At 37.5% G+C, this 24,635-nt stretch overlaps 1 protein-coding gene across 3 annotated transcripts in view; it reads left to right on the top strand.

The window, feature by feature from the left end:
* tmod3.L (tropomodulin 3 L homeolog) overlaps positions 1-22,259 on the top strand; it is a 40,667-nt gene extending 18,408 nt beyond the window's left edge. The window contains exons 4-10 of one of the 3 annotated variants that reach the window (XM_018250550.2): positions 12,109-12,231; positions 14,866-14,937; positions 16,141-16,271; positions 16,563-16,670; positions 16,883-17,026; positions 18,905-19,049; positions 21,683-22,259. In XM_018250550.2, the coding sequence (XP_018106039.1) occupies positions 12,109-12,231; positions 14,866-14,937; positions 16,141-16,271; positions 16,563-16,670; positions 16,883-17,026; positions 18,905-19,049; positions 21,683-21,717 (758 nt within the window). In that variant the 3' untranslated portion in view covers positions 21,718-22,259. 3 annotated transcript variants of the gene reach the window in all.
* The last annotated feature ends 2,376 nt before the right edge of the window (positions 22,260-24,635 follow it).

The raw sequence follows: 24,635 nt of genomic DNA, 5'->3' as shown, positions 1-24,635 counted from the left end.
TACAATCAAACTCTGGTGGAGGTTAAGGTTCAAATATAAGCTAGCCTCAAACCCATCTTTACTACTCTCACACTTGGGCAACCCTCAATTCCAGCCAGCATTAAACCCGCAATACATACAACAATGGATAAATGCCCCTTTTTTCACCCTGAGAGATTTGGCCCTGTTGGCCAATGGCACTTTCCCAACGAGGGAAGTACTAAGGGATCAGGCACCAGGCCTCTCACTCTCATGGTATGAATACTTTCAGCTAAGGCACTACTACACCCCATTGTTGGTGACAAGAGATGACCCACTTAATCCCTTTGAACGCCTGGCAGTTCGGGAGTTGCCCCAAAAAGGTTTAATCTCCTCCATTTATAAGTTATTAGTCAGCCCCTCCCTGGAAACAGGATTTAGACACAGCTATATGCAAAAATGGGATGATTGTATAGGGCGAAGGATCGATATCAAGGAATGGGAGGCGATTTGGGATAACACCAAAAGAGGGATCACTTGTGTTAGGCAACAGGAAACTGTTTTTAAAATTCTAATGTTTTGGTATCACACACCAGTTCAGCTCAATAGGTTATTCCCGGAAACTTCCTCTAGCTGCTGGAGAGATTGCGGGCACCTAGGGGATTTGCCCCACATATTCTGGTTCTGTCCCCGATTAATAACATTCTGGGATGAAATTATAAAACCGTACAAGCAACTTCCAAAGCACATGCAAAAGCTGGCCAATCAGATACTTTCAGCTGCCCGCATCTCGATTGCTGCCAAGTGGAAAACCTCTTCTATCCCCTCCCTCCGAGAAGTGCAACAAAAAGTTAACGGTATCAAACGATATGAATACAATTTGGCAAGGATGCAAAACAGAATCCCCCTGTATCTCAAGGTCTGGTCTCCATGGGAGCTTTTCTCAAACTCAACCCAACTGTGATCTCCACTCACATACGGTATAGTAATACGAATTGCATTCAGCGAAATTAGGACCCCTTCCCCCTACTACTCCCACCCCCCCCTCTTTAGTTGAACTCTATCTGTCTTTTTTTCCTCCTTTCTCATGATGTTTGACTTTATATACATGTTTCAATGCTAATTGTTATATATACAGTGTAACATGTATAACATGGATCATGCACATATGCACTGGACGCCAACATGTTATTTGAAGCTCATATCACTTTTTAAGAGATATATGCCAGAAATGTATCAGACATGTTATTGCTGTATCTTTCTTTGATGAAAAATAAAATACAAGTTAAATAAAAAAAAAACTAAGATATAATTAATCCTTACTGGAAGCAAAACCAGCCAATTGGGTTTATTTAATGTTCACATGATTTTCTAGTAGACTTTAAGTATGAAGATTCAAACTACGGAAAGATCCGCTATCCCAGGTCCCGAGCATTCTGGATAACAGGTCCCATACCTGTATAAAGCAAAATAATAAAGTTTGGTGCCTACTGAAAATCATTAGTGCGAAATGGCCCAAAATTGCACTGTGTGACCTGTGCACATGCCCTATCTTTTTCTTGCTCATTTGTATAGTATAAATATACATATTAAAAGGAAATAGTTAATGTTAATGCTATGCTTATGAGTTAGGAAGACACAGAGCATGAGCAGTAGTGGAAATTTGCTTTCCCCTATCTCTTCCAGGGATGACAGCAGGCCATTAAGGAAATCTAGCCTAGGAATGTTGTTTTTGTATTATTGGCCTCTTATGTGGAAAAGCTGGTCGTCACTACTTCAGTATAATGTATTTTTCCACTATTCTTTTCCTTTTAAAAAGGAAGATACATTGATTAGATCAAAATCAGCTCAAACACTGGTATAAAAGAGCAGGTTTTTAAAATCTTTGTCCCTGCCCAGCAACATATTGGATTGCCAGATTATCAGATGGTGATGTAGTTACCCACAATATTATTATAATATGATATTTTATTATCATAAGCCTGTGTAACCTCTATACCATTTGTCTCTGCAAATCTAATGTGTGGCTGGGAAAAACTAAAATACCTTGTTTGATATTATATAAAGTGGCTTCTTTAGTATCATGTTCTATAAGTCTGACTTGGATATATTGAAACTCGTTAAATGGTTGATATGATAAAAAGGCATCAAACATTTGAATACATGAAAATAATGCATTCGGTATCAGCCTCGTAATGCATTTCCAAACACTCGTTTCTTTTTTCCAGGGACTGGCCAGGCCATGCGGAGGTTAAATTCAACTTGAATTTCACAGACTGTGTTTAATGATATGTTTCTTTTGGTGAATTTTAAGATGTCGTCCTTATGATTGCGGTATTGATTTATCTACGTTAGTGGACTGAATTAACATCATTGGCAGAATTTTGGCTGCTTGACATAAACCCTCCCAGTCATTGAAAGCCCCTGGAGCTTTGCCAGTTCCTGCTAGAACAAAGTAAAGTGCTTTCTTAGTGAGATTGCTAGCATGGAGGAGGCAGCAAGGGAGAACACTGGAATCCTATGATGTATTTTTTACTCTGTGATTTGTTGCAGCCACTGATAATTAAGCAAGGGTTGAAGCGTCTAGACAATTTTTTTATTTTGGTGAATTTTGAATGTTTTTTTTTTTTTTAATAAAATCTAGGTGATCTCCCGTTGTACAGAATTATCATTTTCAAAATATGGCAATGCATATACATTTTTCCCCATAAACATGAGTGCTCAGGTTGCTGCTTGGCAGTAGTTGTACTTGGGTTTCAGAATTGTTGAGGGTGAAACCTTGGTCTTGTTTAAAGGAAAACTAAACCCTAAAAATGAATATGGCTAAAAATGCCATATTTTATATTTATTTATTGCACCAGTCTAAAGTTTCAGCTTCTCAATAGCAGCAATGATCCAGGACTTGTCACAGGGGGTCACCATCTTGGAAAGTGTCTGTAACACACTCGCATGCTCAGTGGGCTCTGAGAGGCTGTTGAGGAGCTAAGCTTAGGTATCGTCGCAAATTATCATGCGGAAACTGAGGTTGGCCTGTTGTATGAGCTGATGCTACAGAACTGACTGGTTTCTGTTCTGTCATGAAGTAATTATCTGTATTAATTACTAATCATCCTTATATTGTGACATTTATATGTGTACAGTATATTGTGAGTGGGTCCCTAAGCTCAGTAAGTTACAGCAGCACAGAGCATGTGCAGTGAATCAGCAGAAAAGAAGATGGGGAGCTACTGGGGTATCTTAAGAGGCATGGATCTTCCCTGCTAAAGGGCTGTGGTTGCCTTGGGCTGGTACAGAAGTCCAAAACATTATGTACAACATTTCTAGCCTATTTCATTGGTTACGCTTTAGTTCTTATTTAAGGCAGCTACATTTGGCAGCTATTTAACTTTGTGCTGTTGAATAAGCAGCCTGCTAGTTTATCTAGGTGTTAAATTCAAGTCCATATGCTAGATGACTAAATATGCTGTTAGTGAGGCTTTGTAGCTTACCCCTACTTTCAGATGTTTAATACGTAGTGATGTGCAGGGTTTCTTTGCCACTTATTCTGAAGCCATGCACAGCTTTTAACTGGATAAAAGTGACCTAGACAGGCTGGAAACTTACCCAGTAGGGTGTCACCTGGGCTGTTTCATAACTACTTCCTGTTGCTTTGTGGAACATTTTTGAAACATCTACATGGTATATGTGTCATGAAAACCTGTAGTTTGCACCTTATTCCAGGAGGGGCAATGTTTGCTTATTGTTAAGTGGGATTTCCACTAGCTTTTTTTTTTTCATTTCTTCTTTCTGACATTGTTTGTGGCAATCTTCCCAATTCCAAGACCACATCCCTTCTTAGCTCCTTTCAGCCATAAGTCTGAGAATAGCAAGAGGGCTTGATGGAGACCTAAGGACTAGTATAGTCCCAAGAAACATGGAGTGGCTCCTTACAGACAAGAATGACTCATGACATTTGGACTTTAAAACGGTCTGTCATGGTTCAACTTTATGCACAATGACTGAGGCTCTCTAGGGTAGAGTTAATCTGTAACTTCTATAGGAATTCTATCACTCCAGAGCAGGGATCCCCAACCTTTTTCACCCGTGAGCAACACTCAGATTTAAAAAGAGTTTGGGAGCAACACAAGCACGGAAAATGTTCGTGGGTGGTGCCAAATAAGGGTTGTGATTGGCTTTTGGTAGCCCCTATGTGGTCTGTTTGGCAATACATCTGGTTTTTATGCAACCAAAACTTGCCTCCATGCCTAAAATTCAAAAATAAGCTCCTGCTTTGAGGCCACTGGGAGCAACATCCAAGGGGTTGGGGAGCAACATGTTGCTCACGAGCTACTGGTTGGGGACCACTGCTCCAGAGGATATTCCTGCATTGGTATAACACAGTTATTGGACCCTGTAAATTTTTCATTGTAATTATGGTGGTGTTTAACGGGGAACTTCGGCTTCCAAACAAAAATTTGATAAAGAGGCCCATATAAAACAGAAACCCCTAATATCCCCATCACAGTTACCTGTTTCTTCAAAAAGTATAAATAAATGGCATTTTCTATGCTGCAATCCAGCTGGTTAACAGTTCTTCTCTTTTTGCTTATTTGAAATCCTGGCAGGGAAGGAGGGACTAAACACTGATGTTACAAATTGTAACAACTTTTCCACAGCTTACAGACAGCATGCAGGAACTACATAACCCACAATGCATTGCACTGTGATGTTCCATTCCTTATTGAAATCACGTGTGCAGGGAATTGTGGGTTTTGGAGGATGCAGGCTAAGGACAGATGGCTGTACAAAGTAAAAGTAGTCAGCCAGCTCAGCAAAGTAGTCAAAAGACCAGCAGAAGAGCAGGGGGCTAGGCTTAGGGAACTGCCAAAAACCATTAAAAATCATGAAAAGGCTGCATATTTTTTAATTGATATATATTGCAAAGTTGCTTGAAATTATGTTTCCTTTTCAAAAAGCTTAAGTTATGTTTTTGTGGAGTTCCCATTTAAGCTCATAGCTTGTAGGGCTAATGTTTCATTGCTAATGTTTCATTGCCCTGGACACAAGTACAAGGGCACTCATTGCACAGAGATCACCTGACCCAAGGGAAAGGTGGAATGTGTGGCACTGTCTGTTGCATGGCATGGCAGTTAAAGGAACAGTTCAGTATAAAAATAAAAACTTGGTAAATAGGCTGTGCAAAATAAAAAATGTTTTCAATATAGTTAGATGTGCAAAAATGTAATGTGTAAAGGCTGGAGTGACTGGATGTCTAACATAATAGCCAACATTGCTTTTCAGCTCTCTTGGTTTCCGCTGATTGGTTACCAGGCAGTAACTAATCAGAAACTTGAGGGGGGGGGCACATGGGTCATAACTGTTTGCTTTTGAATGTGAACTGTATGCTAAGGATCAATTGCAAACTTACTGAACAGTTATGTCCCATGTGGCCCTCCTTCAAGTCGCTGACTAGAGCTGAAAAGCAGGAAGTAATATTTTGGCTATTATGTTAGACATCCAGTCACTCCAGCCTTTATACATTACATTTTTGGCTAACAAACTATATTAGAAACATTTTTTTATTTTGCACAGCCTATCTATTTACCCAGTTTTTAGTTTTACACCGAACTGTTCCTTTAATGGCCTTGATAGGCAGATGATAAGTACAGAGCATATCTGCTGTTACACCTGCTGGTGTTTTCTAGCTTGTGCATCTCAATGACATGTAAACTAAGTGCTGTGACACCTATGTTGCACCCATGTCTATGCAGGGACAGCAAGTGATGCATACAGGAGTGCCACAACCTGCACTCATTTTAGATGCTCATGTGAATGCAACATTAGAATGGCATAGAAGCAAACCCCATTTTTGTTCTATTGTTTCTGTAAAAAGTTAGATAGGGGTCTGACTCAATTAAGCAATTATTACATGTCAGGACAGTGCACTCAAGTTTTTTCCCCAATAAAGCAAGCTGACTACCAAATTATCCAGAATGCTGACGACCTGGGGTTTTCCGGATAATGGATCTTTCCATAATTTGGATCTTCATACCTTAAGTCTAATAGAAAATCATGTAAATATTAATTAAACCCAATAGGCTGGTTTTGCTTCCAATAAGGATTAATTATATGTTAGATTCGATCAAATACAAGCTGCTGTTTTATTATTACAGAGAAAAACAATCATTTTGAAAAATCAGAATTATTTGATTATAATGGAGTCTATGGGAGATGGCATTTCCGTAATTCTGAACTTTCTGTATAATGGGTTTCCAGATAAAGGATAACATACCTGTGCATATATTCCTGAGCTGTTTTAAATTGATGATGTGAATTTAAAGAAGGTTGTGGAGTTCTTGACCATGCTTGGAGGCATAAACATCCTTTTTGGAGAGATAAAACTAAAGATTTATATCCTATCCAGCTAATATTCTTTACAAACACAGAGATGTGTGGGGTGAGATTATTTGACATGCCATTGAGTGACTGTGGTTAGTGTGAAGCACGGACACTTATTTGTTCACAGTTATCTGAGTTTTTTTTTTTTCTGGTAGTGTGATCAAGTCTTGCATGTTCAGTTTGACCAAAGCAGTATCTTCTGTTTCACTTGGGAGTGTGCAAACTCAGAAGCATCAATGCCTCCCTTATGATAGTGCTCATGGAATCATACAGCTTGCCAGCATACATTGCACCAATACCTTATTAAAAGAGTCCTCAGATGCTTGGGGGAGGCTTATATCAAGCTAAAAAACAATTATGTGTGTTGCAAAAGAGTGTATAAGAATACAGGCCAGAATGAGAAGGCAGGGTCATTTGGACAATTTCACTGCTTCGTTTCACAGTAAATAGGCTTAATAGCTAAGGAAATGAAATCATCATTTCCATTGTGCTTTTCATTTTGGGCTAACTGCAAGACATGTTCTCACAACAGGACTCTTGGCCGTAGTTTCAGTGAAAGCAATTCATACAAATGGCTTAAAGGAATTGTTCAGTGTAAAAATATAAACTAAATACATTAGGCTGTGCAAAATAAAACATGTTTCTAATATAGTTAGCCAAAAATGTAATGTATAAAGGCTGGAGTGACTGGATGTCTTCACATAATAGCCAGAACACTACTTCCTGCTTTTCAGCTCTCTTGGTTTACACTGATTGGTTACCAGGCAGTAACAAATCAGAGACTTGAGGGGGTCATATCTGTTGCTTTTGAATCTGAGCTGAATGCTGAGGATCAATTGCAAACTCACTGAACAGGTATGTACCATGTGGCCCCCCTTCAAGTCGCTGACTAATTCATTTATATAGCTGAAAAGCAGGAAGTAGTGTTCTGGCTATTATGTGAGACATCCAGTCACTCCAGGCTTTATACATTACATTTTTGCCTAACTAACTATATTATATTATTTTGCACAGACTATTTACCCAGTTTTTATTTTTATACTGAACTGTTCCTTTAAAGGAATGCATGTACACAACATGTGTTTGCGCCTCTCTTGTTCTACTTGTTTAACTAGTACTTTCTTAAGCAACCGGCCACACAGAACTTAAGATGTTTGGTGTAAGAGAACAATGGCACCTATGTACAGTGTGTAATATTTATGTAGTAGTTTACAGCTTCTGTCACTTTAACCTCACCCACGGCTAAGAACAGATGAGTTTTTTTGTTTAATGATGAAATAAAGTTGGCTGCTCACTGGACTCATGGAGTAGTATAATTAATTTCCTGTACACTTTTCGCTGTTTAAACATGCTTTGCAAATGTAAAGTTCCTGCTGCTGTAATTACCACTCTTGATTTTGTTTAACTCACCAGTACACCCATATAATGGGGAACTATTTGTAATATGAAAATGTTGTATAGGCCTCATCATACTGAAGTAAGAAACTTTCTAAATCAATTACAAATTATGTACCATTTCTGAAATAATCAAGTTTATCTTCACTATCCCTCTATCAGCATCTGTTTCCCCTCATTCTGTCTTCATGCAGCAGTTGGGTGTCAGATGAATGATCCACTATATCGTATAAGGGGGGGGGGGGCTTCCTTTCCTAGCAGATGAATTAGAGCTCACTCAAATAACTGATTCCAGTACAAACAAAATCTAACAAAATAACTGCCTTTTGCACAAATTCTGCATGTAAAGAGACATGATTTCTGGTGATTTTTATTGAGTGAGCTCTAATACATCTTCTAGGCAAAAGTAGCCACCCTATAAGATATATTGACACCCAACTCATGAATGAAGACAGAATGAAAAGAAACAGATGCTGAGAGTGGAATAGTGAAGATGAACTTGATTATTTTAGAAACGGTACCGAATTTTCAATTGATTGTATTTAGAAAGTTTCGTTTTTCAGTATGCTGAAGCTAATATAAAATTTTCATTTTCGCAACATTTCCCCTTTAATGTTTAATTTGTCCTTATTTTTAATCTTGATATTAGAGGCCTAAGTATGAAAGGCCCTTTTATGTGTACTTGTTGGTAGCCATTAGGAATGAATCCTGGATTTGGTCAAACTCAAGAGCCTGGCCAAACTGAACCCGAACCCTTAAAATCACATGGCTTTATGTCACATGATTAAGGGGATTAAAATGTATTTTCCACTTTCTCTTCCCCCTTTTGTATTATTCTAGACCAGGGGTGTCCAAACTTTTTTTCAATGAGGGGCAGATTTGGTGAGGTGAAAATGTGTGGGGGCCGACCATTCAGCCTGACATTCTTTGAACCATTAACATCATTTAACTCATTTAAACAAGGAATTGCGTAGCCGTAGCAGTAATATTTGGGCACATTAGTGAAATGATCTGCCACTTGGTCTATACTGCTGCCTGTGTGCTGATGGTCTTTAGCAATAGACACGTACTGGCACGTAGTGATACGCCGCTCTCGCATACTTCTTTAGTTTACTGTACTGTCAGTATGTCTATTGTACCTTCAGCCCTAAAGAATTATGTGAAGCAGTGCATCACTATGTGCCAGTATGTGTCTATTGCTAACACCTTCAGCACACAGGCAGCAGTATAGACCAAGTGGCAGATCATTTCACAAATGTGCCCAAATATTACTGCTACGGCTACGCAATTCCTTGTTTAAGTGAGTTAAATGATGTTAATGGTTCAAAGAATGTCCGCATTATTATTCATTTCATGATGGAGGCTGAGGGCCGGTGAAAATTTGAAAACGGGCCGCATTTGGCCTTACTTTGGACATGCCTGTTCTAGACTATATCTTAGAGTTTTTCTGTATTTAAAGGGGTGGTTCACCTTTAAGTTAACTTTCAATATGTTCTGGAATAACTAAATTCTAAATAGCTTTCCATTTGGCCTTCATTTTTCCTTTTTATAGTTTTTAAATTATTTGTCATCTTTTTCTGGCTTAGATCAATGCATGGTTGCTTGGGTAATTTGGACCCTAGCAACCAGATTGCGGAAATTGCAAACTGGAGATCTGAAAAAAAAAGCTAAATAACTCATGAACCACAAATAATAAAAAATTAATAGCAATTAAAATTCTCAGAATATCACTTTCTTCCTCATACTTAAAGATTATTTAAAGGTGAACAACCCATTTTGAAAAGGGTTATGGTTGGATTTTTATGGTATAGTTTTTATTTCCAAATGACAGTTTACATTACAAGTAATTCACTCTACCATATCAAATGTTATTCCTGATCCAACACGTGTATGTTTTTTAGTTGTGAAATTGGTAGCCATCTCAGGTCATTTTGCCTGGTCATGTGCTTTCAGAAAGAGCCAGCACTTAATAATGGAACTGCTTTCTGACAGGTTATTCCTTCTCCTACTCAATGTAATCTGAGGAGTCACAGTGGGACTTTGGTTTTCAGTACTGCTATTGCTAGGATCTGTAAAGGATTTGCATAGGCAAAGGAGGGAGTCCTTAAGACAGGAACTGTTAACGACCCACAGGAACTGAGAACAGAAAGGCTGAAGAATAGGAACAAGATAGTGACGTAGCCAGAGAAGGCACAAGGACAGGCTGGAGTGGGACAGAGAGGGCAAAGGTACAATCTAGATAAGGATAAGATCAGGACTGGAGAGCATAGCAGATATGACTGAATACAAGGAGCAAGACCAGACAGGACAAGAAGTAAGGAACAGGAGAGCGAGAGCACAGGAGCTGGAACTAGGGTGAGGTCAAAGTGCTCCAACAGTAGCTAATGCTCAAGCAATGAGATTGAGCAGAGGAAGGCTGGGCTATATATGGGGTAGAGTCGGCACTGCTTTGCTGCTGATAGGCTGCTGAGGAAAAGGGAGGGGTGATATCACTCCAAATTGCAGTGCAGCAGTAATTTATCAGAGTATAAGTCACATGACTGAGGGCACCTGGGAAACTGACATGTCTTGTTCCATGTGAGATTTCAAAATGAAATATAAAAAAATGTGGCACATTCAGTGAATGGTTCTTTAATTCCTTTTAGCCCTTCACCCTAACCATGATGGTTTCTTGTCTGTGGACCATGACCTGTATTCTCCATGTTGCAAATCAAAACATGTTTTACTCTATATTCATGCTGTTAAAATGTTTTTTTATTTTATCATATTAAAATACATAGCATGGAGCCTAACATGTTTCATGCTTACCCATGCAATCTCCACTTGCATATTTCAGCTGGAAGTGCCAGAAACCACACTGCCGCTTTACATTCACTTTAAACATGGCAGCGAAGTATAAGGCTGATGGCCTCTATGGGCAATGGGCTAGTTAAAAGAATTGTTCAGTGTAAAAATAAAAACTGGGTCATAAAAAAATCAGAGGCTTGAAGGGGGTCCACATGGGTCATATATGTTGCTTTTGAATCTGAGCTGAATGCTGAGGATCAATTGCAAACTCACTGGACAGTTATGTACCATGTGGCCCCCCTTCAAGTCGCTGACTAACTCAGAGTTATAGAGCTGAAAAGCAGGAAGTAGTGTTCTGGCTATTATGTTACACATCCAGTCACTCCAGTCTTTATATATTACATTTTTGGCTAACTATATTAGAAACATTTATTATTTTGCACAGCCTATCTATTTACACAGTTTTTATTTTCACGCTGAACAATTCCTTTAAAGCACATGCAGCTATAAAAGCGAACGTTTCAGACTGGGGGGGCCACCTGTCACTGCTTCAGGTGCTTTATGAGAAGCTAAGGCAGGGAAAATCAAACTAAAAATGTTTTAAATGTAAATAAAGTTCACTTAGAGGAGTATTATGAGTTTTTCTGACTTTAATATTTTAACAATTTCCAAAATGCTTTACAATATGTATTTAGTTAAAGGGGACCTTTCACCTAGACATAAAAAGCAGTATAATAAAAGTCCTTTTCATATTAAACATGAAATCCAAATTCCTTTTTTTTTTATTAAAGCATATATAGCTGTTGTAAACTCATTTAAACATCTCATCTGTCAATCAAATATTGCTTGCCCCTCCTCTATGCCTTAGATAACAAGATTCTGAGATGATACAAGGCTTACATTGTCCACAAAATGGCTCCTGCCTGCTTGCTATAATTATGAGTTCCCAGCCGGAAGGAAACATGATTCAAATAATTTACAGTATATAGTGTAAAGTTCATTTTGCTTAATTAACGTGATAAAATAGGATTTGGAATTTTTTTTTGGGTGACGGGTCCCCTTAAACTTTGTGGACCTGTAAGCAAAATCAGTCTCATGTGTTTACATTGAGGTTATGGGATGCAAATACAAAATACATTTCTTGCCTTTCTGCTTGGTCAAATGTTTGATATGTTAGGTGTCTATCTTTCGGTGATGGGCAAAAATTTTGCCTCTATTTTTTTGACAAGTGAAAAAAATAACAAAAATAGGAGGAAAACGTTTGCAAGAGATCGTGTGGCTTTTGGGTATATCTTGCAATTTTTTCAAGCTATTGCATCCCCTTTCTATGTAACCGATAAACTTCCGTTTGGAGAAACAGTCAGTCCTTCAGTAGTAGAGCTAATAAGTTATACAGATTTATCAGTAGAAATAAGCATCTTTAGAAATAATAAACATAATAGCTGTGTTACTGGTACTGTGTCTTTCTCGTGCTCAGCTATGTGAAATTTGCTGTTACATTTACAGTGACTTTTAAACAAGATGATTTTCAACAGGAAGTGTTTCAAAGGCTGGTAAGGACAATGCCTAACACAGTGCTTTTCATTGTAGGGAAAATATTTGTTCAAAAACAAAAGCCCTTGGACTTCCGTAAAGAAGAGAAGATTTCTCTTGATCCAGAACTTGAAGAGGCATTGACTAGTGCTACTGATACAGAGCTGTGTGACCTTGCAGGTGAGCATTATGTGTGAACATTTATCTTTGTTTTATGAGAAACCCCAAATCTGTAGAAATTGTAATTGAACAGCACCACTCAATCTTTCTAAGATAAAAATGCCTTTATTACAGCCTTCTGGGCATCATAGCTGTGATGCCCAGAAGGCTGCAATAAAGGCATTTTTATCTTATAAAGATTGAGTGGTGCTGTTCAATTACAATTTCTTCAATATTGACCGGTGATAAGTGGCCACTGGGGAACCTGCACTACAACTTAAAAAGAAAAAGTCGTGCTGACTGTTCTTTTTACAAACCCCCAAATCTGTAGACAAACACTATCAAAGTACCATTTTAAAGTGGCATACCTATTAACTATACTTGTTTCTTTTTTATCCTAACCAATGACTTCTTGTCCCCTTCCTTACCTATGTCAAATCCCTTTTCTCTATGAAGCTCTTATTTTTATGGTATTGCTGGCCCACATCTTTCCTAGTGAATGGGGGAGTGTAGATAACACAGCAATCAATGTAAAATCATATTGAATGGACCTTTACTTGTAGCTTACTCAATAATATAGTGAATAAAGTACCCCCTCTTGTAAAATATAAGGATATTAGAAGTTACCGAGGAGTTTCATGACCATATAAAAACACGAGGCCGGGTGTTTTTATACAAGTCATGGAACTCCAAGGTAACTTCTAATATCCTCATATTTTACAACTGGGGGTACTTTATTTATTATAATACACAAATTTCAGTGAGTCATGTGACAAAAATTACATCAGAACTTACAGTTTATAACTAATGACATCAGAACTCACTGTTTATAAGGATATAATTTACAAGATATTCATACCTTTTGTGTATTATAAAAGTATAACATACCTTGAAACAATGCATCAGTGCAGCACAAAAGGATGCCTTGCGAAAGTTTTTTGGCCCTCAATAGTTATAAAATTTTAACATGAAATCCTACACTGAACTATATTCTAACTATTTTTATTTCAAATCACCAATCTAGTTTACTCCTGTGATGCTGTAGAGCAGGGGTGTCCAAACTACAGCCCGCAATCCATTTTTAATTGGCCCGCAGCAGGTAATGACAAGCTGCTCTCGCCGCGCCCCCTGCCTTTCGGATCTAGGGTGCCTGGCTGAGCTGCTCCACAGGACGTGTCTCCTTCATTATGGACCAGCAGAAAGTGCAGGAGCTGCAGGACTTCGTGTAGTTCTGTTAGAGCAAACCAGACATTTTGCACTGCCCAGAGTTCAAGTTCTTTATGGACTGGCTCATTAGGTAATGGCTTGCAACTGGGGTGCCACTTCCATACAACTAGATTCTGTACAACTAGATTCCCTGGTCCCATTCCTAATGTACACAGCTTCCTTTCATTTCTCATCCAGAGGCTGTCATATATGGTGCCCTCCAGCTTCAGAAAGACCTTTAGCGGCCAGTGGTACGGTATTAGTTCTTGTACTTCCGCATAATTTAGAGGGCTGGACTTTTGGCACTCCTGCCCCACCGTACTCCTCAGTTGTCAAGCCACTGGATTTTTTGTTAGCATATATAATTGGTGCCACAGGCAGTTCATTGCAATTACATAGCTACACCAAAAGGGTAACATACCCTTCTATTGATGCACATAATTGGATAAGACATGCAGCATGTGGTGGTGGTGGCAGCCTTTTAACTTACTATATCATGCATGCTTTCTTATAAGGCAGACTGGGGTTCATTTAGGGCCTAAATCGCTAGTTAGCTACCTCGGAAGGGATATCGGTGTCAAGCTGAATGGTCGGTCTCCGCACATTTTAACCTCGCTAAATCTGGCCCTCCAAAAAGTTTGGACACCCCTGCTGTAGAGTGTAATAAAAAAATGTAAACCCAAGAATACAATTTTGGTTAACGAAAGCAAGTTTAATTCTAAGCAACTTTAGAATATTTATTAAATATATATTTTCATTATTATTTGTAAAAATAATTGCAATTTAAAGCAGTGTTTGGCTGTCCTTTTTTGTGGTGGTGGTGGCTTTGATTTTTGAAACAGAGTAGCAAAGGATTTCAACCCCTTTAAGAAATTAAAAAATTCAACTCCCAACTTTCAGCAGGACAATTATCCAAATTTAATAACAAATTATGAAATGAGCTAAATGCATATTCTCTATATAGTTTATTATTGTAGCATCCTGCATAGGATAGGAGGTGAACATGAGTGAGATAAAAGTGCTAAAAATTAGTTGTAGTTTGTAGAGTAAACATATATTATTATTCACTTCTGAGTTCATTTTTAGTATGATGTCATATTCTGAGGCAATGTGCAGTTGGTCATCATTTTTTATTTGTGGGTTTTCAATAACAATAAAATTGTAGCCTCACAGAGCAATAGTTTTCTGACTGCTGGGACCACTTGCCACCATTTGAAAGTTGTAAAGAGTCGGCAGAAGAAGGCAAATAATTAAGAAACTATTAAAAAAAAAAATAATGAAGACCAATTGAAAGTTACTTAGAGTTGTTCATTCTATAAAATAACTTAAAGGTAAACTACCCACACTACTACACATTTTATGTTGCATAGCCATAAATGTCCAAGACAACAGACATTTTAATTGGTTCTGCATGTCTTGATTGTGTTCTGTGTTTGCTTCTATGATTAGCTATCCTTGGAATGCCCACCCTGTTGCCAAGCGGTGGCACCAGCAACGGTTACGATTGCCAAGGATTCCCTAGTAAGTACATTGTTCCTGCTTACACACAGTAATCATTGTATTTTAGTTATAGATGGTTGAATTTAAATTCACTATATGTGCATAAAAAAGTGTAACTGACATATCAACTTATAAATTACTAGTTTCCTGTTAAGGCTGGGTAAATATGCAGAAACCATTAATTGCACAGTTATTATAGAGATAGGCACTGCACCTCTGATCTAATGTGAACAATTACACCATCCATAATCCAATTTAGAATGGGGTGGTTCTCTGTTGGATATTCAACAACACTTTAAATATTAGAGGTGGAGAAACCAAAGATCCAACTAGCAGCACTCAGTTCAGTAAATTTATAACCTTCAGGATTTTTTCAGTACCATTTAAATTTGCTATGGTGGTCTATGGTGCTCTGGATCCTGCAAACACAGCCTCAATTCATTTTTAAAACCATGTTTATTAACACATTATGATATAGGCCGAGGTACGTTTCACTCCATGCTCGGAGCTTTCTCAAGGCCGTTAAGACTCTGTGTGTACATCTGAACAGTCACGCTATATTCATTATTACGAGAACTATAACTTCCTTTAATGAGCTCATGGACAAACTGCTTCTATGGGAAGCATAGTATGGCCACCCTGCAGGTCTTGCATTGATCATACATGGTGTTTTTATATATCATAATGTATTAATTAACAAAAAATCATGAAGATTGTCAATTTACTGGACTTTAGTGTTACCTGTACTATTATTATAATTATTATTATTAACATGTATTTATAGAGCGCCATCATACTGCACATTACTACAATGTGTTCCATACTACTTGCTGTAATACAATTTTTGCCGCACAGCAGTTGGCAAATGTTTTAGGTAGTGGTGCTGATGCTCCCAGGATACTTGGCATGGTATGTAAAACAGGATGCAGAGCAAATATTAGGAGCTGCATCATACCTCTAAGGTATATATGTTTTTGTATTCCTTTTGTATATTTTGATGATATCTATCCTATAGTTTACAGTACAGTTTAAAGTACAACTGTCAGCATATTACTTACTACCCGGTCAGAGGATAGCATAAGTCCATGTATTTGTTTCTCAAGCTGAGTCCTTTATCCTTCCTGGACTGGTTTTAGTGGCCTTTGAAAAATATTACTGTGAAATGTAAGCAGTAGTTCATCTTCCATTTTTAGCAGCAGGTAACTAACACGTTTCATTTTTCAGATGTGGTCAAAGCAGAACCTGTTAGGCCCATTTTTGATGAGCCTCCAAATCCCACTAATGTGGAAGAGACTTTGAAAAGAATCCGAGACAATGACGCACGCTTGACTGAGGTTAACTTGAACAACATTAAGGTATGGACCAAAAAAAAAAAAATGCTTTTTAAACATGCAAGATATATATATATACTGTATGAAAAGAACCCGCACTCACAGGACTGTCATGAAAAAAAAAGCCGCAAAGGCTGTGGTTTATTCTTCGACGTTTCTTTCTGTTGTCTTGGACATTTTTCTCTCTCTCATCAAAAGTGTAAAAAACTGTTCCCCCCCCCCCCGATCTTTAATAAATATACCCCCCCACTCCAGTGTTCTCATACTTCCCACAAGTGTTTTAGTTGTTTGCAAAATAATGCTTTTCCATTTCAGAATATTCCTATTCCGACGCTGAAAGATTATGCAAAGGCATTAGAGAAGAACACCCATGTCAAAAAATTCAGCCTTGCAGCAACAAGAAGCAATGATCCTGTAGCCGTGGTAAGTAACATATATCTTAGCAAAAATGTAGTACAGATATTGGATGTATTATCTGGAATGCTTGGGACCTGGGGTTTTCCGGATAAGTGATATTTCCATAATTTGCATATCCATACCTTAAGTCTGGCCACACCGCAAATAATGTTATAATGCAGCTTGAGAAATTGATTTAAAAAATATTACATTCCAAATGTTATTTTCTTCTTTTTTAGGCATATGCCGACATGCTGAAAGTAAACAGAAATCTTCGAAGTTTTAACATTGAATCTAATTTTGTCACTGGAGCTGGAATATTGGCCTTGGTAGAAGCACTGAAAGAAAATGAAACCTTGCAAGAGATCAAAATTGATAATCAGGTAAACTAAGAATCTGGTCTTATATAGTAAAACAACATATATGAAATTTCCTTGTCTTTTAGAGCATCCCATTACAGGAAGACTTTGCGATAGACTGATCCAGTTCATTCTGAGCAGTGGGATGGGACAACATTTTTTATATTTCATTCATTTTCCCCCTAACTGGCCATTAAATCCTGCTAGTACCTAAAATATTTTTTCAAGCAATAAGAACTGTTAATGATGCAACCATAATAAGTATTTACAGGGTATATTATATGGATTAACTGATCTGGGAAGTTTAAATGGTTTGATGTCCTAAAATCTACTTTTGTTTGCCGCATGTTGAAGTTTAATAAACCTCATCACCTTTTTAAGACATTTATTATTGAAAAAAAATACCTTTTTTTCTTTTATCATAAATAAGATCAGACTTGCCTCTGGGCCAGAATTCCTCCCATGTGTATCAACCTTATGAAATTGAAGATCCATAAAGGAAAACTTTATACCCAAAATGAATATTTAACAACAGGTAGTTTAAGTAAATATTGCCCTTTTACATCTCTTGCCTTGTGCCCCCATTTCGTGATGGTCTGTGCGCTGTCTCAGAGATCGAACTACGAATTCAAAAAGAACAATCAAATGGTGGTTGAAGTGGACCTACTTCGAATCGTAGGATTTGAAGTAGCGCTACTTCCATCTACTTCGATTCAAAGTTTTTTAACTTCGACCTTCGATCTCCCAAAACTCCCCCAATTGCCTCCATACAGGATCCTTTGAGGTCCCCCATAGGCTAAAACAGCACTTCGGCAGCTTTTAGGTGGCAAATGGTCGAAGTTGAAGTTTTAAAGATACTGTACTTCAAAAAAATTCGACATTCGAATTTCAGAGTTTTTGCAACTTCGAATCGAAGTATGACTATTCCCTAGTCGAAGTACACAAAAAATAGCTTGAAATTCGAAGTATTTCACTTCGAAACTTCCCCATGACTTTTGATAAATCTGCCCCTAACTGTAACAGGAAGAAGCGTTGAAGCAAAAGACAGAACTCTGTCTGTTAATTGGCTCATGTGACCTAACAAGTATGGTTTGTTTGTGTACACCGTGAATACTATGATCCCAGTGGGCAGCCCTTATTTTTTAAAATGGCAATTTTCTATTTAGGATTACTCAACGGCACATACTACTAAAAAAAGTATATTATTATGAAAATAGTTTATTAACATGAAACATAGAAGCTGTTTTATTGAGACCTACATTGTTCAGGGGGTATAGTTTTACTTTAAAGGATAATTAAACCCTAAATACAAATATGGGTAGAAATGCTGTATTTTATATACTGAACTTACTGCACTAGCATCTCTACACTACTATTGATTTGAACCTTCAGTGCACAGGGGTTTTTGCACATACTCAGAGCTCTGTTGAGAAGCTAAGCCTAGAGGATTTGTAAATCATTAAGCAGAATATGAGGTTCACTTGTCATAGAAGCTGATGCTACAGGGCTGATTTACATTTTGATGCAAATTGTGATGGTTTCTGAGCTTACATAAAATGATAACTTGAATTAAGTACTAGCCAGCCTGTATTGTGACTTTTATTTTCTGTACATGCAGTGTATTGTGAATGTCCCCTAAGCTTAGGTAACGGACAGCAGCACTAAGCATGTTTTATGAACCAGCAGAAAAGAAGATATGGAGCTAGATGGGGCACCTTAGTTTCGCACATTTTCATTGCTAAAGGGCTGTAGTTGCCTTGGGCTGGTACAGAACCTTAAAACATGCCAAATTTGTAGCTTTAGTCCTCCTTTAAGGACAATAAAATAAAGGTATCTTTATGCGTCTGCCTTTTGTTGCCCTTCAAGACTAATTCAGTTCCTCTTTTCCTCTTGATGAAACAGAGACAACAGCTAGGAACAGGAGTGGAAATGGAGATAGCACGTCTGCTTGAGGAAAACCCAACAATTCTGAAAATCGGCTACCACTTTACACAGCAGGGACCACGGACAAGAGCAGCAGCTGCAATAACAAAGAATAATGATCTTGGTAAGAGCAGAGTTCATAGTATATTACATGACTTTTTACTATAAATTACCAGTATTCTCCACATTGCTTTGAGGCCATGTGGGATAGGGATCATGTGAAACCAAATACATTAGAAGTGTATACCCAAGGTGTCAGTGTAGTTTAGATGAAAGCTTATTTGCCTTGGTGAAGATATAGATTTAAAGTTAAGTTAAGAATAGCTGTCTCTTGGGAGGATCATTGGAGAGTGACACAAAGCAGGTACATTCTAAGGAAATCACTGGTGGGTATCTAGTGGATACATTTAAAGAAGTTAGAATATTCTGTATTTTAAAAATATATGTAAGCTGTTAGGAGTCTGCATAAGAAACAGTAATATAAATGAATGTGAACAGTCTCTGAAGGCTAAAGTTGGTCATATATGGGCCAATAAAAGCTGTCAACATGGCCCCATCATATAGTTGGTAGATTATCAGTCCATATATGGGCCCTTTAACAGAGAAACACTATTCAGGCTTAAAGGGGTGGTTCACCTTTAAGGTAAGTTTTAATATGTAATAAAATGGCCAATTCTAAGCAACTTTTCAATTGGTTTTCATAATTTATATTTTATAGTTTTATAATTATTTGCCTTTTTCTTCTGACTTATTGCATGGGCATCGCTGACCCCTTCTAAAATGCAAACACTCTTTAAGGCTACAAATGTATTGTTATTGCTAATTTTTATAACTCATCTTTATATTCAGAACTCTCCTATTCATATTTCAGTCTCTTATACAAATCCGTGCATAGTTGCTAGGGTAATTTGGACCCTAACTACCAGATTGCTTAACATGCAAATTAAAGAGCTGCTGAATAAAAAGCTAAATAACTCAAAAACCTTAACTAATAAAAAATGAAAACCAATTGCAAATTGATTCAGAATATCTCTACATCATATTAAAAGTTATCTTAAAGGTGAACAACTGCTATGGGCCGCATTGCAGATGGGAAAATGTCCTGCAATGCAAAACAAGACAAGACAACTCAACATAATCTAGTGAGTATCGTCTGAAAGTGTGCTTCTGGCAGCTAATGCAGCCATAAAAGAGATTTGGTTAAACATAACCTCGTTGACAACATGACGCACGAAAAAAAGTGGCGCACAGGGTGTTGCCTGCCAACAACCCTTTAGGAAAACTCTTGAATTTGAAATGATGAACATGCCAGAGCCAAATCACACCACACAACAATGTTGTCTGAAAATACATTATCAAAAAGTACCACAATAGATTTTTGCATAGCTCCCTATTTATGTGAACAGTTCTTTGATTCATTTCATGTTCATTGTAATAATAACTCCAAACCTATAACTTGATGTTACACCAAACCAAAAAATAATGGTTTGTGCTTAGTGCTCCACAAGATAGAAATACAGATCCCATAACTGTGCTCTGTTTCTTGTGTTTTACTACATGACATGGCAGTTTGGTGTTTAATAATGTTGCTGGTAGAGATGTCCTTTTATTCTCTTTTTCCTAGTAGTCTGTGCTCATGACATCTGCTCATCCACTCTGGTGTGTAGGGAAGGAAGTATACGATGGGAATGATAACTGACATTCATCTTTTTTTATAATTTCAGCATTAATATCAGTTGGACTGGAACGCTAGGCAACTTCTTGGCTGCTTATATCTTTCTTTCTGCTGTCTTGTATTACTCAGTATGGAGTATACGAGTTATTGCTCCTCCCAATCCATTGGCAGCTCTTCAAACTTGATCCTACAGGGACACACAGGTTATAGCGTATGCCTGTTCCTGCTTCATGCACACAATCTCTTATTAGTGTGTGTGCTGTATTTTGCAGTGTTTTATTTTAACTAACAATCCGTATGCAGACTAACTGAGTGATTCTTATATTGTTAATGTGCTTTTATGGATATTTTCCATATATTATCACTACATTTTCCATAGTGAGTTGGCTTCAAATGGGCAGTCTCATGTTGGTGTAACCAAAAAATAATTTCTGCCCATCTACAGACTTTGAAAATAATAGGTATTTTCATAAATTAAAACTGCACCTCAGCAATCAGTGTCTGCATCCTCTATAGATATTCCTGGGGAGGGAAGGTACCATGCAGCTACATCTGCATTGTCCAATCAAATTGTCTAGGGAAAGCTGTTACAGAGGGCACAGGAGCATGTATTAAAGGATCAAAATAGGAATTCCACAACTTTGCTGACTTGTATAGAATTTAAGGGTAATTTTTTAGGGTCTGTCTCTTTGCAGTAAGCTCAAATATGCTAGTCTGCATGAGGCTGTACTGTTTAGCAAATGTGGATACCTGTACTATGCTCTAATTAGTGTATTTTAAATATAACTTGCTCTAGTTAGACACTCATGGTGCACTTAGCTTGTAAATAGTAAAATGCATATATGACCCTCACAGTATTACAGTTCTGGATTATAAAGCACGTCAATACGATTACTTGGTGAAAATATTATAGTTAACGTTTCTCCGTACATTGCAACAGACAGCATGCATGTTTTAATGGTAAACTTCCTAATCATATGTAATCACACAGGTCTTGTTGGCATGACATTTCCGTGTATGTAGGAAGTTGGGTGTATTGTCTGTTGCTGGTCACTAACTGATTATTTTTTTTTAAATCACAGTGAGAAAACGGAGAGTTGAAGGGGACCGTGAATAAACATTTAAACCAACCAGGAAACATTGTTTGGAGATTTCAAGGTCATCCGCGGTGATCCTCCTCCATTCGGGGTTATTTGTTGAGGACTTCTTTGGGCTGGGAAGAAGGGAAGATACTGGAAAACTGCAAACCAATGTCTGATTGTGCTTGTCATTCTTAACGCATTGCGGAAAAACATAGCGTCTATATTTGAATTCAAAGCCTTTCCCCAAGAATACACTTGCAACATTCCATATGAAGTGACGCCATGAGGAAAGTGTAGGAAATCAGTTCTGGTTATATCCGTGTTCAGATGTTAAAACATTGTTTTCTTACAAAGGAAAAGCTTGCTAAAGAGATGGCCAGTTATTTGTTTTACCTGTTCGGAGGTCAAAGGGAATGTCTTCAAGAGAAATCATTGAAAAAAAAAATATATAAATAGCCTGTTTTTAAGTAGGGTTCCATATGAATTCTCCTTTGCCTAGACTATAAGGGTAATAGCACACATGAGTTTTATGGAGTTGTCACTGCTTATATCAGGGAAATGTTAGCAAGACCAAAAGCTTAGAATAATAATAACAGTCTAGGAAAGTTCTGTGCAAATTGTCCTCGTGAGGGTGATCACAGCTGATTAAACCTGCAAAAATGATGCAGGTGCCATAACCACAGAGTCGGTTTCAGGATAAAAATCTCAGCTTTCTGTCTGTGACTTTTCCCTGAGAGAAAACATGAGAAAACACCATGTACTGTAGGCCTCGTAACTTTTATTTTTTTCCACATACAGTAAAAAAAATTCCAACACAAATCAACATTTATACATGAGTGGGGGTAGTGCTGTTGCTTGCCTCTACTAATATAATTTTATATATATATATATATATATATATATATATATATATATATATATATAGGCCACTAGCCCCTGTAGCTAAAGACCGGTCTATTTTACACTCAATCCACTCCTAGACTGAAACAAAAATATTAATAAGCACTCGCGGCTAATTGACTTTGTATCACTCCTTCATTTTTCAGCTGCAGATGTTTCTAGTTTGCTTTACTTTAAAACATTTATTGCCAAGAGTGCTACATTTCCCATTGATTTTGTTTGCAACTAGATAGAGGTGCTCCAACTAGACAAACTCACATCAGTTATGGACACTGTTATTAGAGTGTAGACCAGGAAACTAACCTGGGTACCCACGGCTGCTATTGAACTACAGTTACTTGGAGGAAGAGGCACATGGTTGGAAAATCTGAAGTCTAACTCTTTTACTGTTTGGTTCAGCAGTAGGCAGGGGCACCATGTTTTATGTTTTGCGAGGCCCATTAAAGTCTCTTAACAGTTTAGATTCTGCCAAAATACTCAGGGGTTTCTTGCATAGACAATACCCTGCTGTCTCTCTTTCAGGGAAATGAATTCTACCAAAAATGTTAAGCTACTTCATTGTAACAGTGTATGTATACTAATCATGGTAGGGATGGCAAACTTTGACCTAGCTGTACCATGCCTTCAACTCCCAGCAGCTCAGCTATTGGGAAGCATACCAAAGTTTGTTTGCCCTTTAAACTGAGATACGTCATTGTACACGTAGGAAAGTTGCACTGTAAAATGAAAGGTGCTGAATACAGACAAGAACAAGCAAGCATATGAAACATACTATACTGTTAACTGAAGTTTCTCTGCAAATGGATCCACTCACATAAACTGTTAGTAATGCAAACTACATTGCATTGCACCATTCCTGAATCTAAATGCTGAATGTAGATATGGTATATTTTGTATCATCTTGCTATAACCCATTTGTCATTTAACTAAGTTGTGCCAAACATTGTTTTCTGGCTACATATCTTATGTAAAAAAAAAATATGCAACTTTTTTTCTGTCTGAAACCTCCTTTTTGTTATTGTTTTGTTTCTTTTTTTTTGTTTTGAATAAAAACTTTTATACAAAATATAGTTATTTACGTATAAGAAAATAAAAAAGGAGGAAATATTTCTAAAGGGCATTTAGTGGTTATATTTTGACAGTATATTAGAGATTAGTTATAAAGTTTCTTCTAAGAATTCCCCCCCACCAGTCATTGTAAAAGCAACCCCACTTCTCTCCTAGAATATACTCATAGACCATACACTCCATCCCTTCATAATTTTAAAGGTTCTTTTTCGTTTGTAGTCCATGTCCATGTATGAATGTATAGTCACAAAAATTGGAGCGCTCACCTCTCAGACAAACACAGTTGAAGTGCCAGGTGCTGAACTAAAAGGCCCAATCCTGTCCTCGGGTCACATCAATCCATAGACAAAAATAGCAGCACACTGTTAAGTTGCAAAAAGTGCTCAAGTGCATAATTTATTTAGCCCACAGCATACAAAGGCAACGTTTCGAGCCAACCAGGCCCTTTATCAAGCCCCCTGTTACACCATTAACAATCCATTTATAGTGAGGGTTTGGGGCGTGTACATGTGCTCCACCCCCATCCCACAGACAATTAATAAATTACATATTAAGTAAATTGCATGAATGATGACCTTTCAATCCCAATAAGATAAGAAATTGTTATAAAAACTCAGTGTTAATAACAGTGTCAATAAAAAGTGATATTAAAACATTAAAATAGAACATCCTGCGTGAATTTCAAAGAAAGTAGGTTTCATCAATTGAGTCCATTCTTTTCAAAAAAGTCCATTGTTGTTTACAAAATTTCATATTTGGATACTCAAAACACTTCAGAGCATATAATAATTATTGTATATTGATAAGGTGAATTTGCAAACCTGAGACGCCCATGTATGAATGTATGGCACAGCTTCATACAGGACCCTGTAAGAGGGCATACATAAATATCAAAGTTAAAGGGTGGTTACAGAGAAAGTTTTAATACAAGAGAATGTTGTAAAACACTGATCTTATTTTATTTTTTTTGCAAGGAATGATCCGA

Source organism: Xenopus laevis, chromosome 3L (genome assembly GCF_017654675.1).
Source record: "Xenopus laevis strain J_2021 chromosome 3L, Xenopus_laevis_v10.1, whole genome shotgun sequence".
NCBI lineage: Eukaryota > Metazoa > Chordata > Amphibia > Anura > Pipidae > Xenopus > Xenopus laevis.
This window is presented reverse-complemented; position numbering and strand designations above follow the sequence as displayed.